The following is a 21,086-nucleotide window of genomic DNA, read 5'->3' as shown; positions in this document are numbered from 1 at the left end:
ATTTGCAAGAAAAATCACTAAACCACATAGTTGGATTCAGAATCTATAATCTTCAAAGCTCAAATTTAGAACACATTTTATTTCAGAAAATGTGAATAAATCATCACCTGAAATAAAGTTACATGTGGATATTCACACATAATAATGAGTTTTGATTGAAACAGTTTTAGTGTAACTTAACTAAAGATCTTTTTAATAGTCTCATAATATATATATATATATAGTTTTTAAAGTTTTACATAAAATTATATATAAAGTAGAACGAACACTGGTATAATGGGCAGAAACATGAGGATAAATTTACTGGGTTCAGTGATAACACTATCTTTTCATATCTGAGGTTAAATTTGAATTTAACAAAAATAATTCATTCTTTATAAAGTTAATATTCGAACTACATAATAAGGTAGACACCATTTTATGCTAATAAATGAGACTAATACATTAGATTGGCCACCATCGTGGCTTAAAAAATCTTCTGTTAAAGTTATCAATAGCAAGAGTTTCACATAATAATATCTGTACAAACAACATGGAAAACAATTTGGCAGTATTTAATAAATTTAAGGATGCTAACGCGCTACAACTCAGTAATTAATGCCCTAGAGTATAAACATGGATGCTAGTCAACGATGTTAGACATAAGAAGCTAAAGAAGAAAAAAACAGGATACCACTTACATAAAAAAATCTGAAACCTGCAAAAGCACATATTGCTAAGGGATACATATACTTACAGAAAATCTGTATCTAAATGCACAGGAATGATACAGATCAATACTGGATAGTGGTTCCTTTGGTGGGAGGAGGGAAGAGAGGTGAATATGGGAGGACGCAGAGTGGCTTCGACAGTACTGCTTAGGCTGAAGGTTGAGATGAGAGGTTCATCTCATTACATATGCCTTGTGGTATGTCTTAAATATCTCAGGATAAATTAGAAAACATTTTTCTGCCAGATGACAAAGTCCTGTTTACGCTGCCAGATTTAATGTAATCTTGATGATTATATGAGATGGATACATCAGAATATTTTGGTGCTACAGCTTTTCTTCCAAGGGTTCCTATTTCAATTTTTTAAGACATTCTCTCATTGAACAAACATTTACTAAACACTGTTCATTTTCTCATTCTAAATACTGAGTTCCTACTACATGCCAGACAGATAAAATAGTGAAAGCAAAATTATCCGACCTAAGTGTCCTCATGTAGCTTAAAACCTAGCAGAAGTGGCAAGCAATAAACAAACAAGCACATGATTAACACCACTTTGTACCTGATCACGCCTTCCTTCTTAAAAATGTCTTTCACTTGGTTCATCGAATTTCACACTAACCTAGGTTTCCTCCTAAATCACCGGCTGCTGCTTCTCAGTTTCTTTTGTTAGCTCCTCCTCAACACTAAATAGGTCCCTTCTTTTCTGCATCTGTATTCACCCTCTTGGTAATCTCACCTATGCTTTAAATATCCCTACACTGACAACTCCCAAGCTTACACTTCCAGTCTGAACTGAAAATATATGCTAGTATATGTTACGTAACTTAACATTCTCTGTGGCTGTCCAACAGGCAGGTAAAACTAAACATGTCCAAAGCTGAACTCAGGCTCTTCCTTCAAAACCTGCTCCTCTGGCCCTTCTCCACAGGCTACACTGTCTATTCTATATAAATGGCAGCCCCAGGAGCTATGAACACAATACTAACAATTTTCCATCTCAGAGACTATCAACTACATGTGTCCGGTGTCAGGCCAAAAACCTTGTCATCATCCTTGACTCCTCTTGCACATACAGTGCCTGACAACTTCTCACCACCTCTTCCCTCACACCCTGATGCAAGCCACCTTCATCTCTCACCTGGTCTCCTTGATTCAGTTCTTGGTACCAGCCCCTCCCCACCCCCAGGCTTGCCTCCCCACATACCCTGGTCAGTAGTCAGGAAGAGCTACTTAAAACCCAAGTCAGAAAATGTCACTTGTTTGCTCAAAACCCTCCCCTACCTTCCGATCTTTTTCAGAGGAACGGTTTTCAAGGCACCATGCCATCCAGCCCTCTCTACGTTTCTCACTTTCTACTAGACCCTTGTGCTCACTCACTGCAGCTCACTGGCTTTTGCCCTGGGCTTCACACCTCACACCAGTAATCTTTTCCCTTATGTGAGCATAATAAATGGCTTACAATGGGTAGATGCATAATAAATGTTAGTCTCCTTTAACAAAAAATGCCTTCCTTGATTTCTTTCTTGTCTCTAAAATACAACACACAGTCATATTATAAAGTCATAAAATAAAAGTATAATGAAAAGTATCCAGGGCCATTGCAGACTTGTATATACTACAACAAACACACTATATTTTGTTCCTGAAAGAACTAAGAACGAAACTTATGGTAGTAAGTATCAGTACTGTTTTCTCAGCCTGGAACACTCTTCCCCTAAACACCAGTACGGCTTGCTCTCTCACCTCGTTCAGGTCTTTCTCAGAAGGCACCTTTTCAGTGAAGCCTTTCTGACCATCCTATCTAAAATCACAGCTCCCACTGCCCTTACGCCGCCCTGTCCTCTTCTGGCTTGTTCCATGTTTTTCATGACACAGTGCCAGTTCACCTCACTCAAATATAAGATGCATGAGGGCAGGAATTTTAGTCTCTTCAGTGCTGTAAGCCAGTGCCTAGCACAGAATAGACACTCAGTAAATACTTGTTGAACCACAACACATACATGTAAAACTGCAACTGACAAGTCCAGTGAAGAACTAGGAAGTGCTGGGAGAGCCTGTAGGAAGAGAAGAAAAGCTCACCTGAGAAAGTCAAACTTGATCTGAGAACTGAAGGATGAGTAGCAGTTAACTAGGATGTACACAGGCTCAGTGGTGAGAGGGGCTAAAAGGCCACTGCAGTGAGACCAGAAAAATGTGGAAAAGGTGTAAGATAAGGTTGGAATGGGTAAGAGGAGGCAAAACTTTGAAGAGATCTATAGACGATATTAGGATAGTTTGTCTTTACCCTCAGAGTGACAGGAAGCCACTGAAGCATTATAAGCAGAGGAATCCAATGGGCAGATTTACATGTTGAAAAGATTACCTTGGCTATTGGGTAGAGAAAGTTTAGAAGGGTCAGGGTGGATGTGGACAGATCAGGTAAGAGGGCACTGCAGTAATTCAGCTGAGTTACAATGGTGTCTTGGATTGGGGTGTTGAGAGTAGAGAGAGAATGGATAAATAAGATACTTAGGTTAAAAAAAAAATCAGTGGGGTTGGTGTTAAATTAGATCAGGAAGTGGGGTCAAGGGCATTTTTAAGGTTCACTTCTATGAAGTTTACAAAGCACTGTTAGATGTCCCAGGGAAATAAAGATTTTCCACTGACCCGAAGTTTATGTCCTTAAGTAATAGTCACTGTCTAGACCTTCAATGTCAAACCCCTCTCCACAAATGACTACCAAGCACAAGCACTTGCAATGTGGCAACTCCACATAAAGATGTGCTGTAATTATACAATATACACTGAATTTCAAAGGCTTAGTACAGAAAAAAGTGGGTACAACATCTCAATAATTTATATACTGATTACAAGTTGAAATGATAATTATTTTGGATGCAGTAGGTTAAGTACAATTATTAAAATTAATTTTACTTGTTTCTTTTTAATTTGTAATGTGGCTACTAGAAAATGTAAAGTTATAGAAATGGTTCACATTATATTTCTACTGGATGGTACTAATGTTGTATGAAACAGAAATATAGTAATTGCAGTTTATTCAAAAGGAAAAAAATAGAGGCTTCCCTGGTGGCGCAGTGGTTGAGAGTCCGCCTGCCGATGCAGGGGACACGCGTTCGTGCCCCGGTCCGGGAAGATCCCACATGCCGCGGAGTGGCTGGGCCCGTAAGCCATGGCTCCTGAGCCTGCCCGTCCGGAGCCTGTGCTCCGCAACAGGAGAGGCCACAACAGTGAGAGGCCCGTGTACCGCAAAAAAAAAAAAAAAAAAAGGAAAAAAATATGTCTAAGGAGAAGATGGCTGAACTTCAGGGCAAAAAAATGTAATTTTTATAAAGAATTTAGTTTGCTTTGTTTTGTTCGGGGATGTGAGGAAATGAATATTTCAGTTACTATCTTTTAAATACAAAAGCCATTTTCTGTTTGTGCCTTATTTATAGACTAGATTGTTTCTCTTCCTCTGTTGCTAAACTAATGGTTCTATTGAGGGTGCCCTCCATGGTAAGGGAGGAAAGTTAGAAAAACACAGAGTTGTGGAAATGACAAAGACTCAGAGATCATTCAGGCCCATCCTTTCATTTTGTTAAGTGACAGACTTGAGATACTCAGACATTAAGTAACTCACTTGAAAAACACAGGACTAATACTGTCTATACCACTGAAGATACAGATGTTTTCTGTAACATCTATGTTATAGTTGACTTGAAAATACTGCAACAAATACACTATATTTTGTTCCCAGAAGAACTAAAAAAATATCTTATGGTACTGAATATGTCGGTATTATCAATGACTTAGTTTTGAGATACAGAATCATATTAATATTCTTACCTGACAAGAGTGGGAAAAGCATCAGTTTTTAGAGTCTGAAAGCCAGTTCCAACACTTAGGTGTGTGTCGGGGACAAATGTCATTCTGTTTTCTCATCAGTAAAATAGATACTTCAGTAAAGTGATGAAGCCAAATCAGCCAAAATGATTCAAACAGTACTATCTATGACTCAACAGTGTATAGCTATGAATGCCACATGAGTTTTTGAGGCCTTGAGTAATATACAGAGAAGTTACATCAAAAGCTTTAAACATTTAAAAATTAATATAAAGTGTAATTTGTCACTTCTAAAACTTCTTAATTGGGGATACTATAATTCACCATCTTGTATATTTTAAAGGAAAGTTCTTAAAACTACTCACATCTGGTTGAATGGCTTTAAATACTGGAACATCCATTAGCGTTATCTGACCCTGAAATAAAAAGTAAAAAAATTACAATTTCTTGGCATTCCATAATGTGACATATATTTGCAATTAAAATTATATTCTGTACTAAAACATATTGAGTACTCAAATCTTTACCAGAAAGAAATCCCAGTTTTATAAGGGCTTAAAAAAATGAAAATTTAGCCCTTATATCATTAAATATAATTAATTCTAATTATCTCATGCCTATTCATATTGTTTTGTGAGATAAATAAAGTAAAGCTACAAAATAAAAATAATTATAAAAATTTGAACATGGTCATACATTAAATCCAAATTAAAAAAAAAAACCTTGGAGCTACTGGTTCATAGAGCAGTGTTGTTGTTGTGACTATTAAATCATATCTACTCAAACAGTAATATAAAATATGACATTAATGAAAAGGTATTCTTCCCAATTTATAAGAAGTAACTGACTCTACACTAGTGGCAACGCATATTGAAGGACTTCACACAGACCTATCTCAACTGTGGTTATAGATGTAAAACAAAATCTAGCAATATACCAAGGAATAATATGCTATGGCCAAACACAGTTTACTCCTGGAATGCAAGAGTGATGCAATATCAGGAAATCAATATATTCTGCTAACAAGTTAAAGGGAAAAGATAGCACAAATAAATGAACACATATCAGTTAAGAATTAAAAGTTTTTCTAGGTATCCTTCATGATACTGCAATAATGCCTTCAACTTTAATTTTTTAATTTAGGAAAAAGTAAAAATTCTTCTTACATATGTCAATAAAGTACAGTTAGCTTGGGGAGGTGGTATTGGTAGGGACAAAAGCAATTACCATGAAGGTAAATACTTATTATTACTTACCAAGTTGATAGTGTAACTTACGAAGCTGCTCTAAAAATACCAATGGATTTTCTTACCTTCTGTTCATTCCTCTGCTTGCTCCATTGTTGTGCTACTCTCCCCATTGATTCCCACATCCAGTTTTTTTTTTTAAAAATCTCCTCTGTTGGGCCTACAAATTCTAACTGAATTGCACCAATATGTAAATTACCTGCAAAAACTGGAGAACAAGAGGTGGGAGGCTTACCGCATATTCTTCTGGTGTAACCTTAAGGACATCAAATACCACAGCATCAAAGCTTTTCTTCAATTCAGAACCTTTGTCACTCAATGACTCAGAACTGCTACTTTTCTGTTAAATTGAAAAAAAAAATGCAGCCATTTAAAAACTGTCTTGCAGTTAAGTGTCATGGAAACTAGACCGGCCTTAAAACTGAGGAAGCTAAAAGTGAGTTAACAAATGCTGTAGAAAAGTTGGGCAGAACACATTGCTTCCTTGGAAGAGCACTAGGAAAAGGGTCGGGCAACTTGAAATCTAACCTCAATTTTAGGGTTTTAGGTTCTCAAGTAAGTTTTCCTGTCTGTTTCCTCACCCTGACATCCTATCATTTCCAAAAGAAATAAAAGATATCAATAACAAGTTCAATGATTTTCAAATGGGGTAAAAGAAGTTAGGGGAGAAGGATACACCCATCTATAATTTTAAAAACTAATTTTTATTAAGAAAAAGACAAATTATTTTCCTAACATAAACCACAGGAAAACATTCAGAACTACATTAACTAAATAACCCAGTCTAGTTTGTTAAGTGAATGTCTGTCTGTGATAGCACAATTGATACTCTTCTTCTTATTATAGTACAGATTTAAGCATTTTCTGCTTTAATTTTGAATTTGCTGTTGCTATATGCAGAACAAAAGGTGGCTTCTGGCCCTGAAAATCTTATTTCTGTTAAATTTCCACTTCATCTGTACTACAAAATAAAAGTGTATTTTGCAATCAGTTGGCTGAAACCAGAGTATCATCCCTGTAAGAACATTTAGATCACTCTCTGTTAAACGGTGGTAGGATATCAGGCTACAGTCAGTGGCAGAAAAAACTAACCAAAGTTTCATTTACAGAGGTATAATATTATGTATGTCAACCTACCAGCTATTATACATCAATTTTGAGCATCTGTCATTATGCTTCATTTTTACTTCCCTTGCAGTAGCAACTAAATATCAAAATCATTACAAAGGAAGGGATCTGTCATTAATTTTGTAAAATTCTCAACCATTATTACTTCAAATATTTCTTCTGCTCCTTTCTCTTTCTCCTCCTTCTGGCAGCCCCATTACGTACATGCTACACCTTTTGTCATTGCCCCACAGTTCCTGAATATTGCGTTCCATTTTCCTCATTCTATTTTCTCTTTGCACTTCAGCTTGGGACGATACTATTAACATGTCTTCAGGTTCACTGATTCTTTCCTTAGCCGTCTACTGGTCACCAGTCTACTGGTGAGCCAAAGTCACTCGTCATTTCTGGAACGACGTTTTCGATTTCTAGCATTTCCTTTTGATTCTTAGAATTTCAATATCCCTGCTTCTACTATCCATCTATTCTTGCATGTTGTCAATTTTTTCCATTAGAGCTATTAGCATTATTAATCATGGTTATTTTAATTCCCAGTCCGTTAATTCCAAAATCTTTGCCATATCTGAGTCTGGCTGTGCTGCTTGCTCTGCCTCTCAGCCTATGTTTTTTTGTTACTTTTAGCATGCCTTAAAATTTGCTGAAAGCCAGACATGATTTAGTGGGTAACAGAAACTGAGGCAAATAGGCCCTTAGTGCAAGGGTTTACGTTTATTTGTATAGGAGTTATGCTGTTTACTATTTGTTGTGGTTAGAGGTGCCTTCACCTTCCTCTAGTGTCCTTGTTTTGGTCTCTGGGTTTTTCTAGAAACTCCTGCTTTGCAGTTCTTTCAGCTGTGATCCTTTACTATTATACAGGAGCCATGTTGATGTGGTGGTAAGGTGTGGGAAGAGGAGAAGCATTCCATTGCCCTACAATCAGGTACTTTAGTGAGCCTGTACCCTTGGGCTGTGACCTTAGGTGCTTCTCAGTACCCTAGACTCCCCTTAGAAAGTAAGACAGGAAGGCTAGAGGGCCCTGAGTTGGGTATTTCTCTTTCTGCAAGTAGGTTAGGCTCTGGTAAAGCAGTCTCCCCTGAGGTCAGGTGGGGAATACAACGTGCTGGGCATATATTAGGATGATTACTTCCCCCGAGTATATTTCAAAATGGTTACTTTCCCCTCCCTCTGCTGGAAACAGGAGGGATTTTTCTCCGAACCTCACTGTGAGAACTTGGTGGGGGCTCCTGGAGGTAAAACTCACAAAAGTGGGGAGGGAGACCTAAAACTGAGCCCCCAGGAGTTCTTAACTCTCAAGCTAGTCCACACACTGCCTCCAGCAGTTTGTCAATTACAGTAAGCTCCAGGGAATTCTGCTCTTGGTAAACAGTGATTCTCTGTATTTGCCTTTCTCCAGTTTTCAGGGCATCACTGTCAATTTGCTCTGTGACATCAGTTCTCTCATAGAGCTAAGAGGAGTTATTGGTTTTCAGTTTGTTCAGCTTTTATCAAGCTGTGAGGACAGGAGTAATGAATTCCAAGCTCTTTATGTGTCTGAGCAGAAGTCCAAAGTCTCATAAATGGATTTCATATATAGTATCTTATTCCATGTGCTTAACCTCTGTAACTAAGACTAGCTTACAGTATGTTGACAATGTTACTTTATATTCCAAGACAAATACAGAAATTTATTCATGTTAAGCATTCAAATAGACATCAGTTAAGCAGTATATACTAATCCAATAACTACCAAATAATAAATATATTGTCAAGTAAATACATTCATTTTAAACATAATTTGGTAATTTTCTCCAAGTTTCTAACTCATTCAAGACAAGTGAGCAAATCATAATGGCAATCTTATTGCTTATCAAAGTCAGTAATCATTTTCCTCTTTTCCTTCTTACAAGCCATCAGTAGAGGCTTTAAAAATTATGAGTGACGTGCTTCTATCTGCTTTCCCACTACCAATAAATAAGCTGGTAACGACAAGAAGCTAAGCAGTACTGAGACATAATGTGCATAGTAGTAATTCTTTATTCACAACAAGACTAAAAAAATACTGACACTTCTAAATGTCTGAAAAAAGTTCGCCACCACTCTACTGACCAGAAGCTTAAACAAAGGTTAAGTCTAGAAGGCAGAGACAGGAGGAGTCAATCACCCATCAAATACCTTAAGTACTTGTGAGGTTTTCACATTTGTGAAGTTTGCATTTTGATATGTTAACACATCTTTATTTTAAGAGAAGGTAGAAAAACATATATTTTTAATTTTATCTTCTTGCCACAGCAGGAGGACAATTTAAAAGGCAGACTTCCCTCCCCCCCCTTACTTCTCATGTACTAAATTATATTACTCTGAGGTAATTCATCCACTTTCAGAAAGGCCAACACTATTTTTTATATGAGTGAAATGATCTATTTTATTTAACAAACAATTGTGTTCTGTTTCCTGTAATACTAGCTCATATGTTTCAGGATACATAGTCATAAATATACTATACATATACACACATACATTTAACATAGTCAAGAAATATGGTCATAAAAATACCATGTAAATATACATATATTACAGACATATTTACAAACATATATAATCCCTGTCTCAAGGAGGAAGAAAAGCTATGTATAAATTTATGGAAAAATTATTTTAAATGTTTTTTTTTAAGTGATAGTTTCAAAAATCAGAAAGCTCCTATCTGTTCAGGGAATCAGGAGAAAACTTCCCTAATTTTTTGAAATAGAAAAGGCTAAGGGTTTATACAAACATCAACAAGATGTAGTATTCTTTCATTAGAATGTAAATTTCACATAAAGAATTAGTAGCAGTTAAATCCATTAGAAAGAAAATTTAGGCTCATTTTGATGGAAGTCTTAAATGCAGGGCTGAATGTGTATTTAGTTAATATTTAGTTAGTAGGTAATGAGGAACCATGGACAGTTTGGGAATAAAATAAAGTATAACAGCTATTTTAAGAATATTAAAATTGAATTACAGTCAAATGTACCAAAAATAGCAGGGAATAGAAGTGCGAGATCAAAATAAAAGGCCACTGTAACATTCTAGACAAGAAATAATAAATGACCAAACTAAGATGGTACTAGGAGAAATAAGGAGTAAAGGACTAGATCTCAGAGATAAGGTGTGGTAGACAGACTCTAAGCCGGCTGCCAGGCATCTCTATCTCTTGGTGGTCACCCCAATGTGTAATCCTCTCCACTTGAGTGTGGGCAGGATGAGATGTCACTAGATGATTACATTACAGAGGATTCTAACTTCTGTTTTGTTAGCAGACTCTCCCTGCTGTGATGTGAAAATGGCTGTGGTGGGCAAGGGGAAGCAGGTTAATGCCAAATCTACAGATCTGAACTCTGATGCTAAGGACACGGTGATGCTACTAACAAAAGTCAGAGAAAGAGGGTGGCCTATTTTCTTTACAGGTAGTGCAGCAGAATAGAAACGAAGTAACCTGATTTTGTTCATATTGTAAGTAAAAAGTCCATTCATCAGAAATGCTTCATAAAATTCATAAGGGAAGCCAGAGCTAGAGTTAAAAATACAGAAATCATACTCCAATAAAGATGTTAAAAAATACAGAAATCATCTAATAAGAAAAATAATTGAAACTACTGACTTAGAATAGAATATTTTCAATGACAGCAAGGCCTAAGTAATTGGCTTGGGCAAAATGAAGTTATCAAGGAACTCTGAGGTCAAGGCGTTAAAGTGTCATAAACATTTATTCTCATCCTCTATGGTAAGAGTAAAATTAAGGAGAAATATAGAAGCTAAATACAAAAGTTATTAAGGAAAGCAGGCCAAGTACCCTAGATTTACAGAAAAAGCAAAAAAAAAAAAGGGGGGGGGTAGGTGAGCACCTAGTTCAGTCTTTATCTCCATCTTTAACACTCTGAGCTACATCACAGGAGTAGCTTTCAACATTCCAGCCTAATAGGTCTTTGATCTCCTTCAACAGGCTTGGAATCAAGGGATCTGACAGTGTCAATATTATGTCATTCTTTGCCCCACTTGTACTGTTGCCCTCAAGGTTCATAAAATGTAAAAACACTTTGAAAAGAAATTCTATGCATTCTTTAAAACTAAACCCAAGAAAGGGTTTTAAGTAATCATGATTTGTCAAGTATATGAAGTAGGTAGGGATGAACTCCTAAAACGTACAATGAACACATGGATGGTACAATGAAAATAGTTTTTTGAAAACTGAAAAATCCGTAACCCTTTTTCTCAAGCTCTGATTTACATCTGTGACCAATCATAATGCTTAAAAAATCAGAATGCCAGGTAAGAAATTTTACAACTAAACTTTTCAAATGTCTTACCTCAGAAGCAGTAGCAGCAATATTAACACTGCTTGCCTGCCCGTTCATTAGGTCCATGCTTCCCACATCAGTCCCTGACGCTAGTTAACAGCAACAGAAGACTGATTGCTTCACGTCCAAGGCCACAAATACATTATTATTCCTGTAAAAAAAAAACAGAAAACTTTAACTGTGTGTCTTATTGGAAGTTTAAGAAAAGAAACCCATGCCTGTCACCATGCCAAGAAATAAAATACTTCAAATTTACTAAACTCTATTTTTCACTTCAGTTAAATCACTAAATCTGGTTTGAGGACAATCCTATTATGCTATTTTCAAATGATCAGAAACACCAAATGGCCAGTGGTCAACACATGTTGCTGTTATATTCTTTATCAGCAAAGCAACGGTATAATTTTTCATTTATTGTGAGAAAAATTCAAAAGCTTTTTTAGTCTTAAGAAAAAGTGTAAAAAACATGTGGCAAAGTAATATATGGTCTCATGAAATAAATTTTAGAGATCTAAATGACATCCCTAACTCAACCACACTGAATAAGTTTAGCAGTGTTGATAATGTAGTTTACAAAGATATCACGAATAATTAAAAATAAATTATTATGGAGCATGTTATAAAAATACCACAGTACATGATATATTTATTTGTATAGGGCTTTAAAGTTTACTGAGTATCTTTACTCCATTATCTCACTGATCTTCACAACTACCAATAAGACTAAGGAAGATATCATGATACTCATATAACACAAACACAGCCTCTGAGGACACAGGCTGGTAAATGACGGGTCAAGAATAAAATTCAAGTCATCTAAAATTCTAGTCAAATATTCCTTCCACACCACCATAGTTTTTCCACTTTACTGGAAGTCAGAATGTTTACTTGAGAGTCTAATCCCTTTCCACAAAAAACTTGCTGTATATCATTATGTTGGTAACTTCACCTATCTAGGAGGGAATTTCTTCCTCTCTGTAAAATGACACAAATAAACAGTAAGGTCCCTTTCCAACTTTAAATTTCTATGATATTTTTCATAAGAGAAATGGTTAAGTGTCTATAAATTAGGTATTTAAAACTATAACCACTTTTTTATTGAAGTGTAATTGACTTACATTATTATATTAGTTTGAGGTGTATCACATAGGGATTTGATATTTTTACACATTACAAAATGACTACCACGATAATCTAGTTACCATCTGTCACCATACAGAGTTATTAACAATACTACTGACTATATTCCTTATGCTGTGCATTACAAAATTGTACCCACTTTAAAAACTTAGTTTGAAATATCAATAATAATTCTCTTGAAATGCTAAGTTTCCTCTCTCTGGAGAAGCAATATAGGACAGTGATTTAGAAGCACAAACTCTAGAAAAAAACTGCTTAAGTGTGAACCCAGCAAACTGTTTGCCTTTTCTGTGTTCAATTTCCTTACCTATAGAACAGAGACAGCAATAAGTACCTACTTCATAGAGTTGTGGCGAGGAGAAATTAATTAATATATTCAAAGCACCTAAAACAGTGCTGACACATGGTAAGAGTGCTATTATAATGACACACACTTTGTCTACTATCTAATGAATCCACACAAGGCTTAAATTCAAGGGAGTCTTCTAATTAAAGAAGACAAAAACCTTAGAAATGTACCTCTCACAAAATACGTGTTGGTGGGCATCAGCAAAATCCTGACTGCAGAAATAATGAATGAGAATGCCTAAAATATGTTTCCTAGATGTAGCAAAACATGTTGCTGGTTTTCAAATGCTTAAAAAGTATTACTAATGATAGCAGCCTTCACAGTCACATCTTAAATTTATCTTCGTTTCTTCAGATATACCCTGAGTACCTGCTAAGAGCAAAACATCGTGCTAGAATTTTTAAAATGAGAACTACATTAGAAATAATGATTTTTTAAAAAAACATTTAGAAAACCAATATGAAAATGAATAGAAACACTCTAATTTCCTTCAATCTACAGTATTTATTTTATAAACTTCATTTATTCTTATTAAGAATCTTATTAAGAATCATTTATATTTATAGTACTGTACAAAATGAACTTGATAATCCCAATTCTCTCTGAAGGCAACACTCAATTTGCAATGAAATGTCTTCAAATAATTTCATTTCATTCTACATGCTATGCCTGATTAATTTAGATATGAATTCATAAATCAACAGTGCCCCCTAGTGTTAAGAAAAATTAATCAAATCGTTAAAAAAAATGTATCCTTAGTCTAAAACTTATATATCAAATATATAAATTTTATGGTTAATATCTACTGAAAAAGAGGTAATACACCAGGAATAAACATTAATACATTTGTAAACTATTAACAGTAAAGAATAAAGTTTTCTCTGCCTGCTTTTAATCAAAATGTCACTTAAATATCCTATGAAAATTGTCATATTAAAACCCATTACATGAAAAAAAAAAGTATAGCAAAGCATACCTCAACAAAAATCTTATTCATAATTACTTACAAATGTACTACATGTCAGTATTTAATACTGTTTAAGTACAACAAAGCCTCATATGATACCATAAAAACACTTCATGTCCTAAGAGACAGGCATGGGTTTATATTTTTATAATATGTGCCCCAAGACGTTTCTGTGCTTTGCACACAAAAAAGTTCAAATTAGATAAGCCAAATATATGCCTTAATATTATTTACTTTTCCTAGCGCTATGTATAAACAGCACAATCATTCATAATAAACACCAACATCACAGCTCTTTTCTTAATGAAATTTATTATTTCCTATTCTCTTCTGAAACTTCTAAAGACATTTAATCTGTCCTTTAAAAGAGTTTAAATACCAAAACAGGCATAGTACTTCAATATAATCCCCAAATAGGAAATCTGAAATGTGTAGATTTACCTCCCCTGCTTGAGGTCACAAACTAGATTATTTAAACTGTAGGCACAATCATTCAGTCTCCTAACTCCTCACTTTCTCAATGGTATCCCCACAAAGAAACCAATGCTTTTTTAAAAAAGTAAACAAGAGGGTAAAGTTAAAGTGACAACTTCTCACTAAGGTAATCTCATTTCATAGTACCAGTTCTTTTCTAAAATAATTTATGCTATCATCATTAAGAATATTATGCTAGGGATTCCCTGATGGCTCAGTGGTTGAGAGTCCGCCTGCCGATGCAGGGGACATGGGTTCGTGCCCCGGTCCGGGAGGATCCCACATGCCGCGGAGCGGCTGGGCACGTGAGCCATAGCCGCTGAGTCTGCGTGTCCGGAGCCTGTGCTCCGCAATGGGAGAGGCCACAGCAGCGAGAGGCCTGCGTACCGTAAAATAAAAACAACAAAAAAAAGAAAGAATATTATGCTAAAGACATTTAATAGTTTTACAAAACATGCTCTAGAAGAGCTAAGCAACTATAAGGAAAAAGGTAGTGAAATGTAATTAATTACTACAATTTCTTTGGAAACATTCAGATAATACAGAATTGATATGCTTACACATGACTTAAAATCTCAGTACCAGAAATTCATCTTACTATAAGTCTGGAGGGGACTTCCCTAGTGGTCCAGTGGGTAAGACTCCACAGCTCCCAATGCAGGGGCCCAGGTTCAATCCCTGGTCAGGGAACTAGATCCCTCATGCATGCTGCAACTAAGAGTTCGCATGCCACAACTAAGGAGCCCGCCTGCCACAACTAAAGACCCAGAGCAACCAAATAAATAAATAAATAGTAAACTGCCAAAGCTGGGACACTTGAAACTTAAAAAAAAAAACTCTGGAGAAAAGGAAAAAACTACATAGATAAAGGATATTTAAATCAAGCACTATTTACAATAGTGAAAACCAGAAGTGACTTTCATGCCTTTGTATATAACCACATTAAAAAATTCAAATAGACAATTATAAGAAAAAAAACATAAGTGACAATTTCAACAAAAGAAACTGAACCTTCTTATTGTAAACTTACAAATTTCATGAGAAAAAGAAAGTAACAGGGTAAAGTTAAAACAACATAACTGCAACTCAATATTTAAAAGTTGTTATAGTGCTTGGCTCTCCTTTAAAATTTATTTTAAAATAAATGTTAAAGATATTTTATATGACACTCGTGGAAGGTCCAAAGATTTAAATGTCTGTATATCATAGCACTTCCAGCATTTCTGACACTAAGCTAAGCTTGCACTGCCTTCATTTTTTTATCTAAGAAAATTAGAGATTAGTCCCAAATTCCCCAGTACTTTGTTTTAACAGTTACAGCCATCAAAAGTCTGATGAGTAACGACAACAACAACAAAAGATTTTGTCTTTGACATGATTGATACTGAGCTATTTTGACAGAAGTTTAATAAAAAATGTGGTTGCCTCTTCAAATCATTTCTGCTATAGCACTAAACAAGATCGTCTTTGGTATTTGCTTATAACAAGTTCAAGTTATTACGAAAGAAATTAAAAAGAAAGGCGTTCTGATGAACATTCAGGGTTATAAGAGCTCCCCAATGCCTCCCACAGAGAAGTCATTAGTCTCCTTCTTTTATGCTTCCACTGCTCTTCTGTCAGAATTCTATTGCTATATTTTCACATTGATATATTTATGTGTCTCTCCTTAATGAATTTTGAGTTCCTTGATTTTAAAGACCCATATTTAAAACAAAACACAACAGAAAAACCATTATTTTTCATCTTTGCACTCAGGCACATTAAACACAATACTGACCTCAATTGCCTATTTAATCTGGGAAAGATGAATAAATGACTGAACAAAGCAGTTATTCACAGGATAACATTAGATAAATGCCCAATTAACAATAAAAATATAGGGAGAATGGCAATCAAATACTCAATACACACAATACTACACACATTTAAAAGAATATGGTAACTATTTTCTATTTCCAGCAACATGGCTGAAAAACAACGTAAAAAATCTTTGTACCACAAGAGAAATTTAGAAATGGACTTTGACATCAGTTGGACAGAAAAAGCAACCAAGAGATGAGAATGGAGTTGAGACATACACACTCCCCACGTCAACCCATCCACACACACTTTTACCTAGAATAAAGCCAGAGAGACTGATAGTCTACCCAATCAGTGATAAGATGGTCTGTAAAAAAAATTCTGGTACAGCAAGATAAGAAACTTGTGTGTCTTGGCCTGGGCTTACCACTGTGGCTGGTGGAGGGTGTCTACAAAATGATAATTTGTAATCCTAGGCATGCTCCAGCACAGACACAGAATTTGTATTTATACTACCAGCATGGCCCAAGACCCTCAAGACTAGAAATTTAAATAAAATGTTCACAAGCCAGTGAGACTCCTGGAACCCAAGGCAGATGGAGGGAACAAAATTTGGGGGGTTGCCGAGGGCGGGGACACACACATTCCTTCAACCCAGGCAATGCAGAATTCCCCCTGCCAGCAAGCTCAAAATAGAAATTTACCAACTCTATAAGCAAACAACCCACTACAAGTAAAAGCAGGAAACACAACAATCATTAGGATTATCTCTTGAGAACTTTAGATGAAAAATTATCAGATAACAGTCTATAAAACCAGATTAAAGATTAAAGCCAGCGGCCTTAAAGGAAGACACTGAAAATATAATAAGACCTTATAAAAAAAAAGCAAGACAGACGTTTGTAAGGGAACCAAATAAAATTTTTCAAAAGAAAAGGAAGGTAGAGTCACTGGAGAATTAAGCATCAGATTAACACAACTAAAGAGAGAATTTGTGAAGTAGAAAAGATAAATGAAATTATGCAAAAATTCTAACAAAGGCTTAATGATATGTAAAATGTGAAGAAAGACTAAAGAAATGCAAAATAGAATAAGATCTAACACGTCTAAGAGGAGTTCCAGAGGAAGAGAGATAACAGAAGGCAACATTTAAAGAGAGAAAGGCTGAGAAGTTTCCAAGATACGGGAAAGACATGTATCTTCACATTCAGGAACCACAAACTTTGAGCAGGGTAAATAAAAAGAATCATATTCTATATACATCACTTTAAACTGGAGAATACTTATTTAAAAAACAAGTGGGTAAGGCATTTTATTTACATAGGAATGAATTAAATGGAAAGCTTCTCAACAATACCAAAAGACACAGAAGAAAATGAAATATTTTCAAAGTGCCAAGAGAAAATAACTATCAACCTAAAATTCCATACCCAGCTAAATTCTCATCCAAGAGAAGGCAACATAAAGACATTCTGCAGACAAAGAAAGAATTTATCACAAAATTAGTCCATGTAGCAAGCAAGTAAGAATGTTGTAGTATGTACCTGAAAAACTAATTTATCTCCAGGTAGAAAAACTTGTCCTGGTTTCTGTTTAACTTTGTATCGAATAAAAGTAAAGTCAGGAGTAGAAACAGTTATGTTAACCAAGACTGTTAGGATGATTAATGATTTTAGATGACTGTCCAAATGTTTAAAAGTTTTAAATTAACCTCTATTTAATAACTATTTTAAAAAATAACTTGCTTTTATGTAAAAAAGAAAAACTACTTCTCCTTTTATAGACACCCTATCATTTGTTTCATACATTAAAATACACAAAACGGTACAATAACAAACAAAAGCTAACATTTATGGAGTGCTTATTATCCAGGTCCTGCTCTAAGCACTTTTTCATTAAAAATTCACTCAATCATCAAAACAAACCCTATGAAGTTATTATATTATACCCCATTTTTAGAGATGAGCAAATAGGTAACTTGCCCAAGCTTACACAGTAGGAATAGGCAGCCAGAAGGGAAGGAGAAAAGGAGGACAGGTGGATAGAAAAACAAAAGACAGGAAAGAAGGATAAACTGATGGATAGGAAAAAACTAGGACGGGGGAGGGGGGTGGTGGGGGGGGTGGGGTGGTGGGGGGGGGTGGGGGGGGGGGGAGGCGGAGAGACAAAATGAGGGAAGAAGGGAACCAGAGAAGAGAACCTAAAAGGTTGTTCTTCCTCTGAGCAGATTTACAAATGGCTAGAGGGGAAAGAGCAGAAATGAGAGAATCGCTACAACTCGTTAAGCTGTGATTCAGCTTCAAGAGTCGCATGATTTCTATAGGAGAAAATGATGTATAGGTTTATAAAGAAACACAGGTTGAAGAGTATGAAGAAAGGATAAGTAAAAATCATCAAGGGTGCAAATTTAAAAGTAAAGGTGGCCCAGAGAGAAGTTATGATGTGGACACTGACCTGCCTGGTGGGGAGAACCTTTCTGATGAGCTCTGGAAAGGTTCAAATAAGTGACAGGACCAGATTGCAGAGGGTCTCAAACTGTCAAAAGGGGGAATTTAAATTGGAAGGGACAGGCACTAGGCACCATTAAAGGTTTCTGAGTAGGGAAATGACCTTAGGAAACTAAAACCAGTATTTCAAAGATTACCATGCAGGGGTATGCCACTGGGCTTTAGGGAAGGTGAGTAGTAAACAACACTCCCACCTTTTGCCAAAAAAGCAAAGCATCTGAAGTGACGTGCAGGCCCCTTTCCCATCCAGGCTTCTCTAACCTCTGCTCTCCAGGACCCTCTCCTAGTCTTCTAGTTGTATAAAACTCCCATGATCACATTCTATCCTCTTAACTTCTATCACCTTCATCCTCCATCACCATTCTAATTCAGAATCCCTGAGCCATGAAAATGGCAATCTCAGATGATATTTAAAAGAAAAAAGTTTAACAAAATTCATATCAATTTGTGAATGCTGGTCCCACCCACGCTGAGGGGTAGTGAAAGCAGTTCAGTGGGAAAAGCATAAGATACAGAATACTAATTCTAGGACTTTAACCAGGTATGTGATGCTGGGTAAATTATGTAATCTCTGAACTCTGATTTAATTGTTTATAAATAAGGGGCAATAAAATGTACCTCAGAGAGATGTTGTAAGAATTAAATGAAATCATATAGGAAAAACTCAATGCATCTAAAAATGGTAGAGTATAACAGCAAGAACACAAATTTTGGAGTTGGAAAGCCCTAGGCTCAAATCCTAGCTTGGGCACTACCAGCCAGCTGTAAGGCCTTGAGCAAGGCACTTTCCTAATATTTAGGCAGAGGCTCACAGTCCATCTATCAGTAATGAGGCTTTAAACAAACAAACAACAAACAAAACAAAAGGAGAGGAAGAGGCAGACCTTCTTCTAAATAGAAGGCAGACCTTCTAAATTCCAGAAGCATGTGAAAATTACAATATACACTAATGAATTAGAAAAACTAAGTAAACTATGCCTCTAAATGAACCATTTTGAAAGCATATTTTGACACAAGTACACTGGAAAATAAATTTACTAAACAATTAAAAAATTTTTTTTACTTAAAAAATATTCATTTCTTAGAAGTTCTAAGTGTGTAAACATGTTAACTAATAATAACTGTATCTTTCAGGACAAAAAGGAGATAAATCTACAAATAGCTTGCAATACTATATCGTTGCATTTAACGCTGAGAGGTCCCTTAAGAGAGATACTACTTTTCATGCTGACTGACTAATTTCTAAGGGTAAATTAAACATGAGTGTTATAAATTATTTTATGAATTTATTCAGAAGTACACAACTTGAAATTATTCCACGTATCTTTAGTAGTACAGAATAAATGATAAAAATTTCTAAGCTATGCTTTTTTTATTTTTGCTTAATTCTTAATCAAAGGATAACAAGCATTTTTCAAACAATAGCAGTTCACATGGATAAGAACGCCCTGAAACTGTAAGGAAAAAAAAAAAGACGTTCTGGAGAAACTTCAATCACTGTTAAGCGAACCACAATGACAGGTTTAGCAATTCCACACACCACCCAGGTTGAAAAAAAAAAAGATAATGTCAAAATTAATCTACATATTTAGAAATCTCCTGTCAAACCAACTTATTAAAAGTTGTTTCCCGGCAAGACTGTTTACTAGATCACTTACCAAATTACTGTTTAAGCTTAAATATCTCTATATCTTTTCCAGACATATATTTTACTTATAAATATTTTAGGTACATATTTAAGATGATTTTCAAAACAAAGTAAGCTGAGATCTTAAATTAGAAGGAAAAAGATAAGGATAGCAGAAAACTGTTTCACTTACCACACTGCCACTTTAATACCCTACCTAGAGTGCATATATTAAAAGGGCAATGAAAAGAAACTGGCCCACTTAAACCTCCCCATCTATGAAACAGCAGATATTATTTCTCAAAGTGTAAAGGAAAGCTTAAAAATAATGAAGCTACTTTAAAGAATGTGCTTAGATTAAAAATGTTTTGCCTTAAGTCAATAAAGACTCAACACAAGTCTTTTAGATATAATTTTGTCGCATTTGTACTAAATTGTAGATGTAATGAGATGAACCATTTATAAACTGGCCCACAGCTACAAAGAAAGCTTATATTTCCATGTACCTAAACAGTCTAAAACTAATTAGCTGTAGGGAAAGAGAGACTTTCAAATGATTAGATATTAAATGACTAAAAAAAAATCTATTAAATAATGCCTCTAAAGGTTATATTCTACCTCCAGCATAGAAGGTTCACTAAAGATAATTTGCCAAGTGATTCTAATACATAAGAGCTCTGAGATCTCCTATATGACCTGGCCCAAAATATAAATATAGGTTAACCAGAAATTCAGGTAACAGAAAGGAAGTTCCAAGCAAAAAGATGAACCATGCTTCAAACATTTGTTTGTGTGTGTGTGTTCCGGTGGGTGTGTGTGCATTTTGGCCAGAAGCTCAACTCAGAAGACTAGCCCATAAAAGTCCACTCATAAGACTATACACTACTTGAAATTAAACAAAAACCTCAATACTGCACAATTTTAGCAATTAAAACATAAAAACAATTCAGTTGAATCAGAAATACGTTTCTGAATTTGGCAAAAGTGTGCCACTGTAGG

The 21,086-nt window shown here is 35.4% G+C and overlaps 1 protein-coding gene across 5 annotated transcripts in view; it reads right to left on the bottom strand.

Annotated features, from left to right (window-relative positions):
* Positions 1–21,086, bottom strand: part of RALGPS2 (Ral GEF with PH domain and SH3 binding motif 2) — a 312,954-nt gene that overhangs the window by 111,973 nt on the left and 179,895 nt on the right. For all 5 annotated transcript variants that reach the window (XM_032631376.1, XM_032631382.1, XM_032631369.1 and 2 more), the window contains 3 exons: positions 11,233–11,374; positions 6,018–6,122; positions 4,901–4,951 (listed from right to left, as the gene is read on the bottom strand). In XM_032631376.1, the coding sequence (XP_032487267.1) occupies positions 4,901–4,951; positions 6,018–6,122; positions 11,233–11,289 (213 nt within the window). In that variant the 5' untranslated portion in view covers positions 11,290–11,374. The remainder of the gene's footprint in view (positions 1–4,900; positions 4,952–6,017; positions 6,123–11,232; positions 11,375–21,086) is intronic.

This window comes from Phocoena sinus, chromosome 1 (assembly GCF_008692025.1).
Source record: "Phocoena sinus isolate mPhoSin1 chromosome 1, mPhoSin1.pri, whole genome shotgun sequence".
Classification (NCBI taxonomy): Eukaryota; Metazoa; Chordata; class Mammalia; order Artiodactyla; family Phocoenidae; genus Phocoena; species Phocoena sinus.
The sequence above is the reverse complement of the archived record's forward strand: the minus strand, read 5'-3'. Positions and strand labels throughout refer to the sequence as shown.